We start from the raw sequence: 14,717 nt of genomic DNA, 5'->3' as shown, positions 1-14,717 counted from the left end.
CGTAGAGTACTCGATCCAAATGCTAAGCAAAACTTCGGGTATCCTTGATTTTTACAAGGCTCCTTATTATACCAGTATTCAACATGAAAAAATGGAGGAAATTATGATTCCTTGTATAATATCATATCAATCACATGCCAAGGACCAAGAAAGAAAACTCTAGTGATATCTAAGTCATCCATTGCTAAAAAAAAACACTGTAGTCGGTGCTATACAAGTTTGATGGAGCATCTCTTAAGATCAAAGGCTTTTCTTTTGCGCCATTCACTATTCAAGAAGCTAAATTTGAACAGCTCGATCTCAAAGCGGGCCAGCCAGCAATTGCATTTAGGATCTTAAACTTCATCCTCATGGTGCCCTCATTCTCTCCACGAAATTTCGGCCCTTCTCTTCGATGTGACGCCTCCTCACCTCAAGTTTTTCCCCCATTTTCTTACCTAACCCAAGCATTCGCTCTTTTGTACCAAATCTTCTAGGTCTTGTATCATCTTCTTCTGTGTTATGAATATGTTGTCCCTCTAAAAACTCATGTGATTGGGACATAAGAGCATCTGGCTTATCTTCTATGCTCTGAGGAACAAAACCTTGCAGTCTATCATTTTTAACTAGAGGGGCTTTAAGTTCTTCGTAAGAACTATCTTTCGCTGTCAAGTCGTGCATGGGGCTTGATGAAGCTGCAAGAGGTTCCACAGATTTACTAGTTGTTGCTGGGACATGACCAACATTTTTTGATTTTTCCATGTTGGTTTCTGATCTAGGGGGAATTCCATGATTGGCTTCTACGTTGTGTGTTGCTTCCCCAGATTGGAAGCTCGGTACTTCTCGTTTTGTGCTATCAGTAACAGAATCTTGATTATTTTTATACCAAATGAATGGAGCGACATTCCTAGGGACCCAGTCATCTTTCTCGGCTAACATCCAAGGAACGCCAAGACTCTCACGGTTAGGAAGAACCAAGGTTTCACGAATAGCCACCTGAAAGAAAGATGTGGAGATAAGTCTCGGATTCCTGATGATCGTGGGAAAATCAAACTAATCCAGGGAAAGCTAACTCCCATTATTTTAGTGATGCATATAGAAGATCAAGAAAAGTGCTCAGTGGCAAACAAGCGCATGACATGTACATATTGATGCATAAATCTCCATGATTTTACTCGGATCAAGATGAAATCTGTAAGACCGAACTTTTGCTACTTTACCAAAATCTATAGCTGGTGCTAATTGTGCAACTCAAATCTTTTAAACCGTACAACAGCTCGAGCACCATGTTTCGATTGATCTACCCAACAGAGACAATTATTGCATCCAACAATAATCCTCCCAATAATTGCACTTTTTGCAATCAATGAGAATCGAACCCGTGAATTTGACTCTAGTATCAATTGTAGGACCGAGTGTTATCGCTTTACTAAAAGTTATAGCAAATGTAATTGTGCATTCAAATATTTTAAATCGTACAACAGCTCAAACACCACGTTTTGATTGTTCTACCAAGCAGAGACAATTATTGTACCCAACAGAGTATTTCAAACCGTTTGGAGATTCAGCATATGCTACTATAACAATAATAATGCTATGACTTCAACTCTTAGATTGGGTGGAGAACATGTACTTGAAAAGGAATGTCAAATTTCAAGTGGTACGAATAATGGTTTGGATGAAAGATCATGGTAGATATTGCCAAGATGACCAAGTCACTTCCATAACACCATCATGTACAGTTCATTACCGTTCCATGCATATTTTTTGTCAAACAAATAAAATGTAAAAAATAGCAAAACATATATTATTGCAACTATTATCCAAATTATTTATTTACGCTATTGAACCATTAAACATCAAATGTAGTGAAAGTATGTGTGCTGAAACAATTTAAAAAATACATCTGTATAATTCCTATAAGATATCAATTAATGAACTCCAGTACCCATGAAAATATTCCATTTCCGTGCTTGTGTTGCTTACAGTGTTAATCTAACGTAAATTCAACGATATAATATTAATATAAGAAAAAATGCTCGTTTGGCTAAGTGTATTGACGAGACCGAACAAAATCATACAATATTTCATCTTGGGAATCACGTATTATCAATATCACTGAAAACTCAATAATCATGTTGATTAATCAATTTACCACTTGTGAAAGAAGAATGATAATTAAGGTGTTGATACATGAGGGTAACAAATCTATGGTTTTTTTTCTAAATCTTTCCCGTGTTCATTTATTATATTTTGTATATAATACTCGCCATATATTCGTCATTCCATGCCAGATGCAAGGTCCATCTCACTGCTTTTTCTATTCCATGCCAAAATGGGCAACAGAGCCAAAGGCAATACGTGATGTTTAAAAAAAGTGGCCCTCAAGCAAAATATAATTTTTAAATGAAATATGAACCACCATATGTACAACAAGTGGAACGTTCAAGTTTTTGGATTTGGATAAATAGGTATGATAAGGAAATTGGAGAAACTATAAAAATAAGTGAGAAAGTTACCACAAGATACACGAAAATTTACATTTATGAAAATAGTTACACGTAGAGATAAGACAATAAAGAAATATTATTAGCAAACAAAAATCTGACCTTAAATCGACTAATCAGCAACAGGGCAAGGTGCCCACTTGTGATTTTGCGGTCTCCAACAGAAGAATCCAAGTTAAAATCAATATCAGGCATAGATGTGAACCCAAACCAAATTTGATCTGACGGTGGAGGCTTCACGTACAGTCGCATGGTTCCACGAAGAGAAGAAATCTTGATCCTTAATGAGATAGGAACCTTCACCCAATAAAGAATAATAAAGATAGAGACGAAATTCCACATTTTGTTGCAATTCATGGCTTCGTAGAAACAAGCATTTGTGACACTATCCCCAAACTATGGAGGTTAAAGGAACTAAATGACAACAGAATTGTCCAAAAGACCACATTTGTGCATCTCCTGGAATACCAAACTACCAAAACCCCCATAGTTTGAGGATAGTGTTCAAAAAGGCCAGCCAAAAGGCAAACATTAATGAATCATTTCTTTATTAAACACCGGATGGATGAAGTGAACAAAATAAGTCATATAGCCTCTTGTAGAGCAGGCATACTTGTTAAATAAGACTATGACAGGCAATGAATCTGATATAATCTGAAATCAATTTCTACTATATTCTATTAGCACATATTTAGTGACTGATTAAAAAGGATTATAAATATTTGAACATGAATAGTTGGAATTAAGCTATTATGATCAATCTGATCATCGAAATCTGGATATAATAAATTAAACAAATCTAATTTTTTAATAAACTTGCTCCATCACATTTTCACAATCTCTTTCGAGTTAAACGAAAAATTTATGGGGAATTTCAAATATTGCAAGTAGCCCAAAATTGAATTCCACCAAACCGAGGCGCGCTGGACCCACAAATTCACCAAGTATACACCGCATGATGAAATCTTAAGGAAGAGAAAACGCATTGGCTACAGTCTAATGCCATGTATCTAAACATAATAGCAGGTCCGTTTCAACATGAAATTGATTGATTGATGGATGAAACACCTACAGAAGAAAGGAGGCATTTACAGACCTGTGAGACCTGTCTGGCGATAGAATGCAGCATAGACTTCCATCTAGACGTTTGAGATGATACATTTTGAATACTTTTGGGATTGTCATTCTCACCTGTGAATTTTTAAAGGTAATATAAATGACAAATGGTGAGAAAAGTAAACAAAATACCTTCGACGAAAGCCCAAGACGATTATGATACAGTTTAAGGAAACAACATTTAACAAAACTGTTAATTCAGATGACAAAAAGATTCTATTTCTTATTATGCTCCAAGTCAATTATGATACTGTCTAAGGAAAAGACATTTAACAATTCAGCTCAGTTGACCTCTAGTACAGCATCGAACCAACAATTGAGAGAAGGTGTAGGGTCTATAAATTATTTTAAACGCAGGGCTGGATTTTCAGGTACCCAAAAATTGACCAATAAGATGCTAGGCCACAATTAACGAACACATTCAAAACTCATGCTTCTTTCAAAAAACTTATATGTGTTTCAATAATTTTGGAGTAACTATCAATATGGTCACAAGATAACTCAATTGTCATCATTGTTCAGCATAGCATAGTACGTCATATGATACAACACAAGTCAAACTGCACTGAATTAACAAAACCACCTGGCCCAGGTTTTGCTTCATCTTTTTGTTTTGCTTCATCCATCACCTCTTCAGAATGCTTCAGTTGTTCTCCAATACTTTCAAAATCTGCAAGGATACCAGATGTGACATCACCAACCTCATTTGTCTCCAACTGCATTTTTTCTCCTTCCAATTCCAGTTCTCGAACTTTAAGCCTTGTCTCAAAATTAAGAATTGTGCCTCCTAAATAATCTACATCAATTTCCAAGGCCCACATCTCAGTCATATTTGAGGGATGGACCCTCATAGCAAGAATTCGTGGAGGCAGAGTACCAGGATCCATAGCTGTACATGTGACTTCACCGATGTAATTGGGCATTCGCATGTTGGATAATGCTTTCTATAGCATTGCATGGTACAAAAATTAGTCACATACACGAAACATACTCATAGACTAATTTTAGCATCAGTGTATGAACTGCATGAATACATACCTTTCAAAGTAACGTCCTAATTTTTTGATGGAACAATTTTAAACTCATGATAAAGGAAAAAACAAATAAGAACCCAAATATTTTCTGTTTTCATAACTAAACCCCTTGCCACTCAAATCAACAGGTGTTCTTGTTGAATCAATGTAGAAAATATTTTAAGTGTTTATAGAAAAGATTTTAATTGTCTATATTTTTTAAATATCGATTGAGATAGAATTAGAAGATTTGATAGGATATTTTATACTTTTAGAATGATACGATAATATTTTCTTGTTTCCTTAATTAATGAGATTGCTTCATACTGCAATCTATAAATGATGTAACATAATATCCATCAATAATATGCAGAATTCAACGTCTTCCTCCGCGTTTTTATGGTACCGAGAGCCTGAGGCTTTTTCACTCAGTTATTTCACATCTGGTACAACCATGTCGACAGATTCAAGAAAGTGTGATTCCTCTGATTCCTCGAAAGTGGCTGTCAGCAACAGATAAGCCATCGCTATCTATGGTTCCAGACAGAAAAAGATGTTTGGGACGCAGCCCCTAGCATGTACTCGGGTCTCGGAAATGCATCTCAAATAATTGAAATTCGGTCCAAGCTCAAAAAAATGAAACAAGGATCAAAATCTGTAAACCAATATTTCGCTGAAATTCAAGATCTGTGGCAGGAGTTGGACCTTTTTCTTGATGATCAATCCACCTGTGTTATGTGCAGCACCAAATCCAGAAAAAATCTTGAAAAAGAAAGGGTGTTCGATTTTCTGGCTGACCTTAATCGAAAACTAGACGATGTTCGTTGCAGGACTGTTGCCCATTATCCTTTCCCCTTTCCCGAAGATGCATTTGCAGAAGTTCGACGTGAGGAAGTTCGCCGCAAGGTGATGCTTACTGATGATATATATCCACCTCTGTCAGCCCCTGAAGCATCGGCTTTAGTGTCCAACAAACAGCCTGCACAAGGAACACGATCAAGCAAACGTCTTGGTGTGAACACTGTAACAAACCAGGCCATACAAAAGACAAGTGCTGGGACATCTATGGTAAACCAGCTAATTGGCAACCTCGGAAAAAATCTGATGGCCGAGGATTTCACACTCAATCCAGCCAAGAGAACACTAGTCCAGCTGGTGTCTCTGCCCCATTTAGCAAATAGCAGATTGCTCAGATCGAGGAATACTGCCGGCTCATCATTTAGGGGTCGATAAATCCTCCATCCAGCTCCACGATCGGGTCATGCTCAGTTACTCAATCTGGTAAATTCCTTCGTCTTCATTTACTCCTATTACAGACCCTTGGATCATTGATTTGGGGGCCTCGGATCATATGACAAGTGATTCCCGTTTATTTTGTTCATATTTTCCTTGTTCTCGTCGAACCACTGTGAAAATTGCTTATGGGTCTTTTAACTATGGTTGCTGGCATTGGCAATATCCAATTATCTCCACATATTACTCTCAGATCTGTTTTTCATGTCCCTGCTTTGAAATGCAATTTGATCTCTGTTAGCAAAATCACACTTGATATGGGACTCTACTACTTAGGATACTTCATTAGGCAGTCCACGGTCCTTGATGTTTTGCTTATTCCAATTCTATTGACAGGAAAATAATGTCATGGCATTACAAACTTGGCCATCCTAGTTTTTCCTATTTAAAGCTTGTGTTCCATCTTTGTTTAGTAATAAAACTCCTAATTCATTCCAATGTGAAAATTGTAAGTTAGCTAGGCGTGCTCATTCTTATTTTCTCCTATCCCATATACTCCTTCCTTATGCCCCATTTACTTTAATTCACGATGACATGTAGGGGCCATCACAAAGCACCACGTCCCATGAAAAAATGGTTTCTCACTTTCATTGATGATCATACACTGGTTATGTGGGTTTATCTTCTCCGTGACAAATTTGAAACTAGCCAAACATTTAAAGCCTTTCACAAAATGATACAAACCCAATTCCAAACCAATATTTGCACTCTTCGCACTAATAATGGAAAAGAATATTTTAACTCAACCTTAGGAAACTATTTGTTGGAACACGGAATTATACACCAAAGTTCATGTGTGGATACTCCCAACAAAATGGAGTTTTTGAAAGGACGAACCGTCACCTCTTGGAAGTAGCTTGTTCCTTCATGTTTACCATGAACGGGTCATGCTCAGTTACTCAATCTGGTAAATTCCTTCGTCTTCATTTACTCCTATTACAGACCCTTGGATCATTGATTTGGGGGCCTCGGATCATATGACAAGTGATTCCCGTTTATTTTGTTCATATTTTCCTTGTTCTCGTCGAACCACTGTGAAAATTGCTTATGGGTCTTTTAACTATGGTTGCTGGCATTGGCAATATCCAATTATCTCCACATATTACTCTCAGATCTGTTTTTCATGTCCCTGCTTTGAAATGCAATTTGATCTCTGTTAGCAAAATCACACTTGATATGGGACTCTACTACTTAGGATACTTCATTAGGCAGTCCACGGTCCTTGATGTTTTGCTTATTCCAATTCTATTGACAGGAAAATAATGTCATGGCATTACAAACTTGGCCATCCTAGTTTTTCCTATTTAAAGCTTGTGTTCCATCTTTGTTTAGTAATAAAACTCCTAATTCATTCCAATGTGAAAATTGTAAGTTAGCTAGGCGTGCTCATTCTTATTTTCTCCTATCCCATATACTCCTTCCTTATGCCCCATTTACTTTAATTCACGATGACATGTAGGGGCCATCACAAAGCACCACGTCCCATGAAAAAATGGTTTCTCACTTTCATTGATGATCATACACTGGTTATGTGGGTTTATCTTCTCCGTGACAAATTTGAAACTAGCCAAACATTTAAAGCCTTTCACAAAATGATACAAACCCAATTCCAAACCAATATTTGCACTCTTCGCACTAATAATGGAAAAGAATATTTTAACTCAACCTTAGGAAACTATTTGTTGGAACACGGAATTATACACCAAAGTTCATGTGTGGATACTCCCAACAAAATGGAGTTTTTGAAAGGACGAACCGTCACCTCTTGGAAGTAGCTTGTTCCTTCATGTTTACCATGAACGTCCCAAAATATTTGTCGGGGGATGCCATCCTTACAGCTGCCTACCTCATAAATCGCCTTCCAAGTCGCTCACTCTTTTTTCAAATACCTCTCTCTCTCCTCCAAAATACATATCCACATCTTTCCCGATCCCATAACCTACCTTTAAAAAATTTGGCCGCACAGTGTTTGTACACGTTCACGCTCATCATCGCAGTAAACTTGATCCTCGAGCTTTAAAAATGTTTTCCTCGGGTACTCTCCAACTCAGAAAGGTTATTGTTATTATTGTCCTTGCACCAAAAAAACATGTCTCATGCAATGTAACTTTTTCGAAGACACTCCCTATTTTCCCTCAACTTCACTTTAAGGAGGGAATAATCCATTCATGACGAAGCTCGTTGTTCTTGGGACACTCTTCCCCTACTTGATACTACTATCCATAACACAGTTATTCCCACAGTCATTTATTCGTGTGATCACCCTCAAACCCATGATACTTCAACTGCAAACAATTATTCCAATCCAAATCACAATGAAGAATCGAAAACAGGGGGAGTTTCAAGGAGTCAGCAAGAAATTCAAGTATATTCATGAATAGTCAAACCTCAAACTGATAGAGAACTTGTGAATCCTTGTTAAAGTCAGGAAGAGGAACCGGTGGTATATCATCAGCCTCTAGAAAAATCAAGTATTGTTCTTGATCTTGACGTACCAATTGCAGTAAGAAAAGATGTAAGATCGTGTACCAAGCATCCTATCTCCAAGTTTGTGTCATATTATAATCTCTTACCTTAATTTCGTGACTTTACCTTGAAAATAACCAATATATTGATTCTCAGGTCTATCATGGAGACATTATCCATCCCTGAGTGGAAAATTGCAGTTCTCAAAGAAATGTGTGCCTTGAAACAAAACTACCTGGAGCTTGGTAGAATTACCTCCAGGAAAAAATAACGTGGGCTGCAAACGGGTCTTCATAGTCAAGATAAAGCAGATGGTTCTGTTAAAAGATATAAGCTTCACTCAAACGTATGAGATTGATTACACCGAGACTTTCGTTCAGGTTGCCAAATTGAATATTATCAGAATACTTTTATCTCTGGCAGCAAAACTTGAATGGCTTCTGCATCAAATTGATAAAAAAAATGTATTTCTAGATGGGGAACTCGATGAAGAAGTTTATATGATTCAGCCTCCAGGATTTGAAGAAATAGGGGTAAAAACAGTGTGTAAGCTCAAAAAATCACTATATGGAATGAAACAGCCTCCTTGTGCACGGTTTGACAGATTCTCCAAAATAATAAAGGGGATCCGATACATTCAAGGACAAGACGATCACACACTCTTTATCAAACCGTCTACAAAGGGAAGCATCATCATTTTTATAGCCTATGTCGATGACATCATTCTAACGGGAAATTACGGTGAAGAAATGGAGAAAATCAAGATGATGGCAAGAGAATTCGAAATTAAAGATCTCGGAGCCCTGCGGTATTTCTTGAGAATGGAAATTGCTATAAGCAAACAGGGTATCTCAGTTTCCAAAGAAAATACACATTAGATCTATTACAAGAAACAGGTATGTTGGAATGCAAGCCAAGCAAATCCCAATTGAATTGGGAGATAAAGCAAAACTTATTGAATGAAGACCAGTGGACAAAGGAAGTTATCAACGCCTAGTAGGAAAACTCATCTATCTCTCACACACTCGTCCTGATATTGCCTTTGTAGTAAGCTTAGTAAGCCAATTCATGCATTCACCATGTCAAGGTCACTTCAATGTAGTATATCGAATCTTGAGATACTTGAAGCAAACTCTTGGGAGACTATTAATTTTTGCAAAGACTAATGATCGAAGTGTGAACGCTTTCACCGATGCAGATTGGGCCGGCTCCATCAATGATTGAAAGTCAACCTCTAGGTAGTGTACGATGATATGGGGGAATTTAGTAACATGACGAAGCAAAAAACAGTCGGTTGTTGCAAGAAACAGTGGTGAAACAGAATCTAGGGTTATGGCTCATGGGTATGCAAACTGATCAGGATAAAAAAAGGTGATGGACAAGTTAAAGATTCAGTTTGAAGGTCCTATGAAACTGTATTGTGATAATAAGTCAACAATCAGCATAGCTCACAATCCAATTCACCATGACCGAACCAAGCATGTTGAAGTAGATAGACACTTCATTAGGGAAAAAGTGGACAAAGGCATCCTTTGTATTGAATATGTGCCTACATCCCACCAACTTGCAGATCTTCTTACAAAGGGATTAACTGAACAAACTCTTGAGATTCTTATTGGCAAACTTGGCCTCATCAACATTCATAGTCAAGTTTGAAGGGGAGTGTAGAAAAGATTTTAAGTGTTTATAGAAAAGATTTTAAGTGTCTATATTGCAAATATCGATTGAGATAGAATTAAAAGATTTGATAGGATATTTTATACTTTTAGAATGATACGATAATATTTTCTTGTCTCCTTAATTTATGGGAGTGCTTCCTGCTGTAATCTATAAATGACGTAACATCGTATTCATTAGCAATATGCAGAATTCATTGTCTTCCTCTGCGTTTTAATTAATTATGTATTAAATTGGCATTTGACCAACTCTTTTATCTTAGGGTATTGAACCCGATTATAGTACTTAAACAAATGACCTATACAAGCAGTACTTGGATTCCCATCTGTATTACCAGTTGAAAACACTTACACTTGCTATACAATCGCAATTACTCAATCAAAATTCTTTCTATTTTTCATAAGTCTCACTATGTTCATAACCTATAATTATCCTTTAATAGCAAGATCATGTAACGGATACCGGAGATATCAACTGCAATTTCACGTTCTATATGCAAGTTAAAATATGCTCTTACATTATTATGGATGTATAACTTGTGGCACATTTTGTCAAACATGGTCTAATGCGCTTCAGCATATGGAACTAGGAACAAATAGATATCACAAACCTGTATCCTTTGTTGCATTGAATCCTTAATCTTCGGATTATTTTTTATGTCAAAGAAAAGTCGTGAAATTAACAGGTTCAAACACATTGTTCCTTCATCAAAATCTGCATCAGATATTCCAGATAAATGGTGTCTGCTTCCTGAATCAGTTGATGTTGAAATTGATGATGACAAACAAGTATCATCAACAGAAACATGCAGAGGCTTTTCTATTGAGGCAACTTTTCGTGAACCATAGGAAAGAATCGAGTCTTGGAATGAGCGAGATTTCACACTTAATTTTTTATCTTCGTGGCCTGATATTGAAGTGCCACCAAGTTTATATTCTTGCTCTTTTTTAGAAGCCTTCTTTGCAAGTTTTTTCAGGAACTGGCGAACTTTTGATGAAGAATTGTCAACTTTTACCGACTTATCAAGTAATTCAGCACCGAAACCTGCAGAGGGCCTCAAAACCGAAGGGCATCCCACATTTAGTGCTGCTAGGTATTTCTGAAACTCCACATTCAAAATGGAAAACCACCTATTTCTGTCGTCATCATCACATGAAGCAAGACGAAGTGCTTTACACCAGGATTCCTTTTCCCAAGATGTCTCAAGATATAGGTAAACTATGTTATATCCCTTATATACAACTGAATCCTTGCTCTCCAATTTGATTGGGTACCTTTTAGCCCTGTTACAAGAAAAGGAAAACTAATCTAAGTTACAAACTCTTCCAGAAATTGAAACATAAAACATTAGAAGAAGATATAAGTCAATTGAAAATTCCAGAACAATAAATTTCTGCAATCCAAATGGGATCCAGGAAACTAATAAAGTAAGTTGAAGAATTTTATTTTGGAGACCCATGAAAAAATAGATATAATTTCAGAGTACCCATGAAGATAGATAAACTCCTAAGAAAACTGAAAACTGTATCCTTTTTTATTTACTGTATTATTGCCATGAATATAGTCTTATCATCACTTAGATTTCTGATAACAAACTCACATATCCTTGAAGGCATGAGGCAAAATAAAAATCCTTACAAGCAGAAAACATCAAGTCAATAACTAGATAAGCCAAGCCATTAATTTAACCAAGATCAGTATTATCCACGAAATGGGTCTTATTTTCCTATAAAGTATGTCACTGAGGAAGAGTCTTGTTGGTTTACTCATTGTTCGATAGTCATATTCAAAATCTATAGCTGACCTATTTATAGGAATTTTTTTTGAGTCTATAACACTTATATGATCTATTTGGTTAGATTAAGCTCCTTATTAGAAAACAGTGTGGTGTAAATTCTCGCAAACTGGCAAGTATAAATGTTTCTTGTCTATATTTTAGCTCAAAAACCAGGAATATGTCAAGTTCTTAAGGATTACTGCTTGAAGCACTCAATAGCAGAAACTAGAACATCCAAGAGCTCAGAACCAGCCAAATTATAACTGTACTCATAATCAAAACAAGAATTTTGTTCTTCCCCTTTGAGTCAGAACACATTCTACTCACTGATTATTAGTAAGGTACTCTTTGAATGAAATAAAATATAAAAAACCCAACAACATGCCCATTAATCCTCTACAAGGAAAGGCATAACAATCACAACATAATATACCAAATGTCGTATCAATGTGACTAGGTTCTGATGTCGTATCAATGTGACTAGGTTCTGAGTCATCAGACATTTTTAAGTTCATTGAAATGTGTCTAGAAAAAATAAAATCACCATTTTTTTGAGGACAAGCTTGTTGCAGAAACAGCAGCAATTTTGCAGCACTTGAGTGAAATCTTCGCCTGGGAACCATCGGGCTCGGTTAGAATCAGGCAACGATCTTTAAGTTTTGCATATTTTTTTACAGGTGAAACCTCCAGGATATCTTTTCTCTGCCTTTGCTCCACAGGCAATTTGCCATCACACCAAGATTTTGGAACTTTTTCTTGTTCTAAAACCCATAGAGCCCCCTGGACAAAGTAACAATTCAATGAAAAAGAACACGAAAACAGGTTAAATATGGTAAAGAAAATTAGAAATTTTCTACACAGCAAAATTTCTAACTAGTGCGAAGGCCAGACACGAGTATAGATATAAGAGGTTTAAGAGGAAGTCGAAGAACATAATGCAAACAAAAGGGGCACACTATGATGTGACAATTTGTTACTAAAAGAAGAATGATAAACTAATTTTACTGTAACTCCCCCATCCCATGGTTTTTGCTAGATTTCAAACGGAAAACTTTACTGTTATCATAATGGCATGTCTGTGACGTACCAATTGCCTCAAATTGTTTCGAACAAGGTGTCGTAACTAGCCCAAGAAAATAAATTATATACTAGCACAAATCAGATTAATAAAATCAGTTTTTGGTGCAGTTGAAAGGAAGATGTCAACCATCAAATCCCATGAACAATGAAGCCGAGGTTGGGACATCCATGGACTGTTAATCTTGCCTCAGATCGAGTAACAGAAGTTGGGTCTTCAGCATGGATATAAACCTAATAGCTAAACCAATATTCGCTTGAATTTCAACACACATGATCCCCTGTGATGGGAAAGAAAATTTGGAAGTAGGAGAGCATTCCCACAAAGATTTTTTCAAGGGGCAAAGGCATATTTACGAACTAGAACAATGCATTTGAACAGAAAGATAATCAAGAAAAAACACGATATCTTTGCCGCAAAGCCAAATCCACCTTGAATATCAGCCCCATAAACTGTTCGCATCATTTATTCACATTCCGCATATACGTCATACATACGGCTTCATTTTCATCATAATCGCACAATCGCCTAACTCTAATTCAAGTAAGATTGATATTCCACCTCATGATTCTTCGTTTCAGAGTCAAAACAGTAACGGAAACGACTACATCCTAGAGACACAGACACATAATTGTATAAACCCGACATCTAAAGATGATAAACAGATAAATAGTCAATTCACCAATAAAAACACAACACAAATTGCCATGATTGATCACCTGCTTTTCATGTAAAGATGAACTGAGGTCGTCATACAGAACGGACGCCGCATCCTTGGCCCTGATTTCTTCTCGCTCAACTTTCCGAGTCAAACGGCGCAAAAAAATCCAGAGCCCCACCGCCTCCATTGCGACAACGGTAACCGCTCCGAGAACGAAAACCGCCAGCAGAAGCAAAACCATTGCTACACCACCACTTGGTGATTCACTCCGAAAACCGCAACCGAATCCCGTTATCAAAACCAATTGATTCGAAGAGCTCGATCTATTGAATCAGATCTGGTTTGAAATGAATAACAGCGAGTCAAACAATTATTTATTATTTTAAAAATAAGTGCAAACCGCCGCATGAACATGGATAACTAAGATTTCATATAAAAATGAATTTTTTAAAATATACTAAGTGAGAATGAAATGGCATTGATATGACGAAGAAATAGCGCGAATTAATTTTACGAGATATATATTCAACTCGATTTATTAATGAAAATTATTGTTTTTTATATAAAAATATATTATTTTATTGTAAATATAGATTCAGTCAATTTATCTTACGAAAACAATCTCACATGAGACTTATTAATTATATTAAACTCATCTCTCACACTGAAAAAATATAATAGAATGACTTTAAAAATATATTATAAATTTAATATTCAAATTTACAAATGATATACAAAATATTTTGATAGATTATAAGGCTGACATATAAATTTTATAAAATACTCAATTAAGTCATTTAAGTTATAGAGTCGATCTCTTGTGACACGGTCTCACAAATCTTTATATGTGAGACAGGTCAACCTTATCGATATTCATAATAAAAAGTAATACTCTTAGCATAAAAAATAATATTTTGTCATGATGACCTAAATAAAATATTTGTCTCACAAAATACGATTCGTGAGACCGTCTCGCACAATTTTTTGACTAAGTTATAATGTTTGGTTCTTTATCTTGTCAAATTTGTGTTTTAGTTTTGTAACTTCACGTTTTGTTGGTTTTTAGTCTTATTTCGTCGGAACACTAACTTGTGAATCAAAAAATAATGATGTGATAAAAGAAAAACTGACATGTCGACGTAGAAGAAAG

At 36.2% G+C, this 14,717-nt stretch overlaps 1 protein-coding gene across 1 annotated transcript; it reads right to left on the bottom strand.

The window, feature by feature from the left end:
* Window positions 1-205: 205 nt before the first annotated feature.
* Window positions 206-13,966, bottom strand: LOC142521150 (uncharacterized). Its single transcript, XM_075624374.1, has 7 exons — window positions 13,626-13,966; window positions 12,373-12,608; window positions 10,662-11,334; window positions 4,186-4,546; window positions 3,583-3,677; window positions 2,589-2,783; window positions 206-975 (listed from the first exon to the last, which is right to left on the bottom strand). The coding sequence occupies exons 1-7, from the start codon at window positions 13,806-13,808 to the stop codon at window positions 349-351; spliced, it is 2,370 nt and encodes a 789-aa protein (XP_075480489.1). The 5' UTR covers window positions 13,809-13,966; the 3' UTR covers window positions 206-348.
* Between the last annotated feature and the right edge of the window lie 751 nt (window positions 13,967-14,717).

Source organism: Primulina tabacum, chromosome 12, assembly GCF_025594145.1.
Source record: "Primulina tabacum isolate GXHZ01 chromosome 12, ASM2559414v2, whole genome shotgun sequence".
Classification (NCBI taxonomy): domain Eukaryota; kingdom Viridiplantae; phylum Streptophyta; class Magnoliopsida; order Lamiales; family Gesneriaceae; genus Primulina; species Primulina tabacum.
This window is presented reverse-complemented; position numbering and strand designations above follow the sequence as displayed.

What these genes read in the sequence shown, in the direction of transcription:
- LOC142521150 (XM_075624374.1), bottom strand. Translation starts at nt 13,808, where the DNA reads ATGGTTTTGCTTCTGCTGGCGGTTTTCGTTCTCGGAGCGGTTACCGTT. An exon ending in TGAAGCAAAACCTGGGCCAG is followed by an intron (nt 3,678 to 4,185) that starts GTGGTTTTGTTA and finishes AAAAATTCACAG; the next exon opens with GTGAGAATGACAATCCCAAA. An exon ending in TCGCCAGACAGGTCTCACAG is followed by an intron (nt 2,784 to 3,582) that starts GTCTGTAAATGC and finishes TATTGGGTGAAG; the next exon opens with GTTCCTATCTCATTAAGGAT.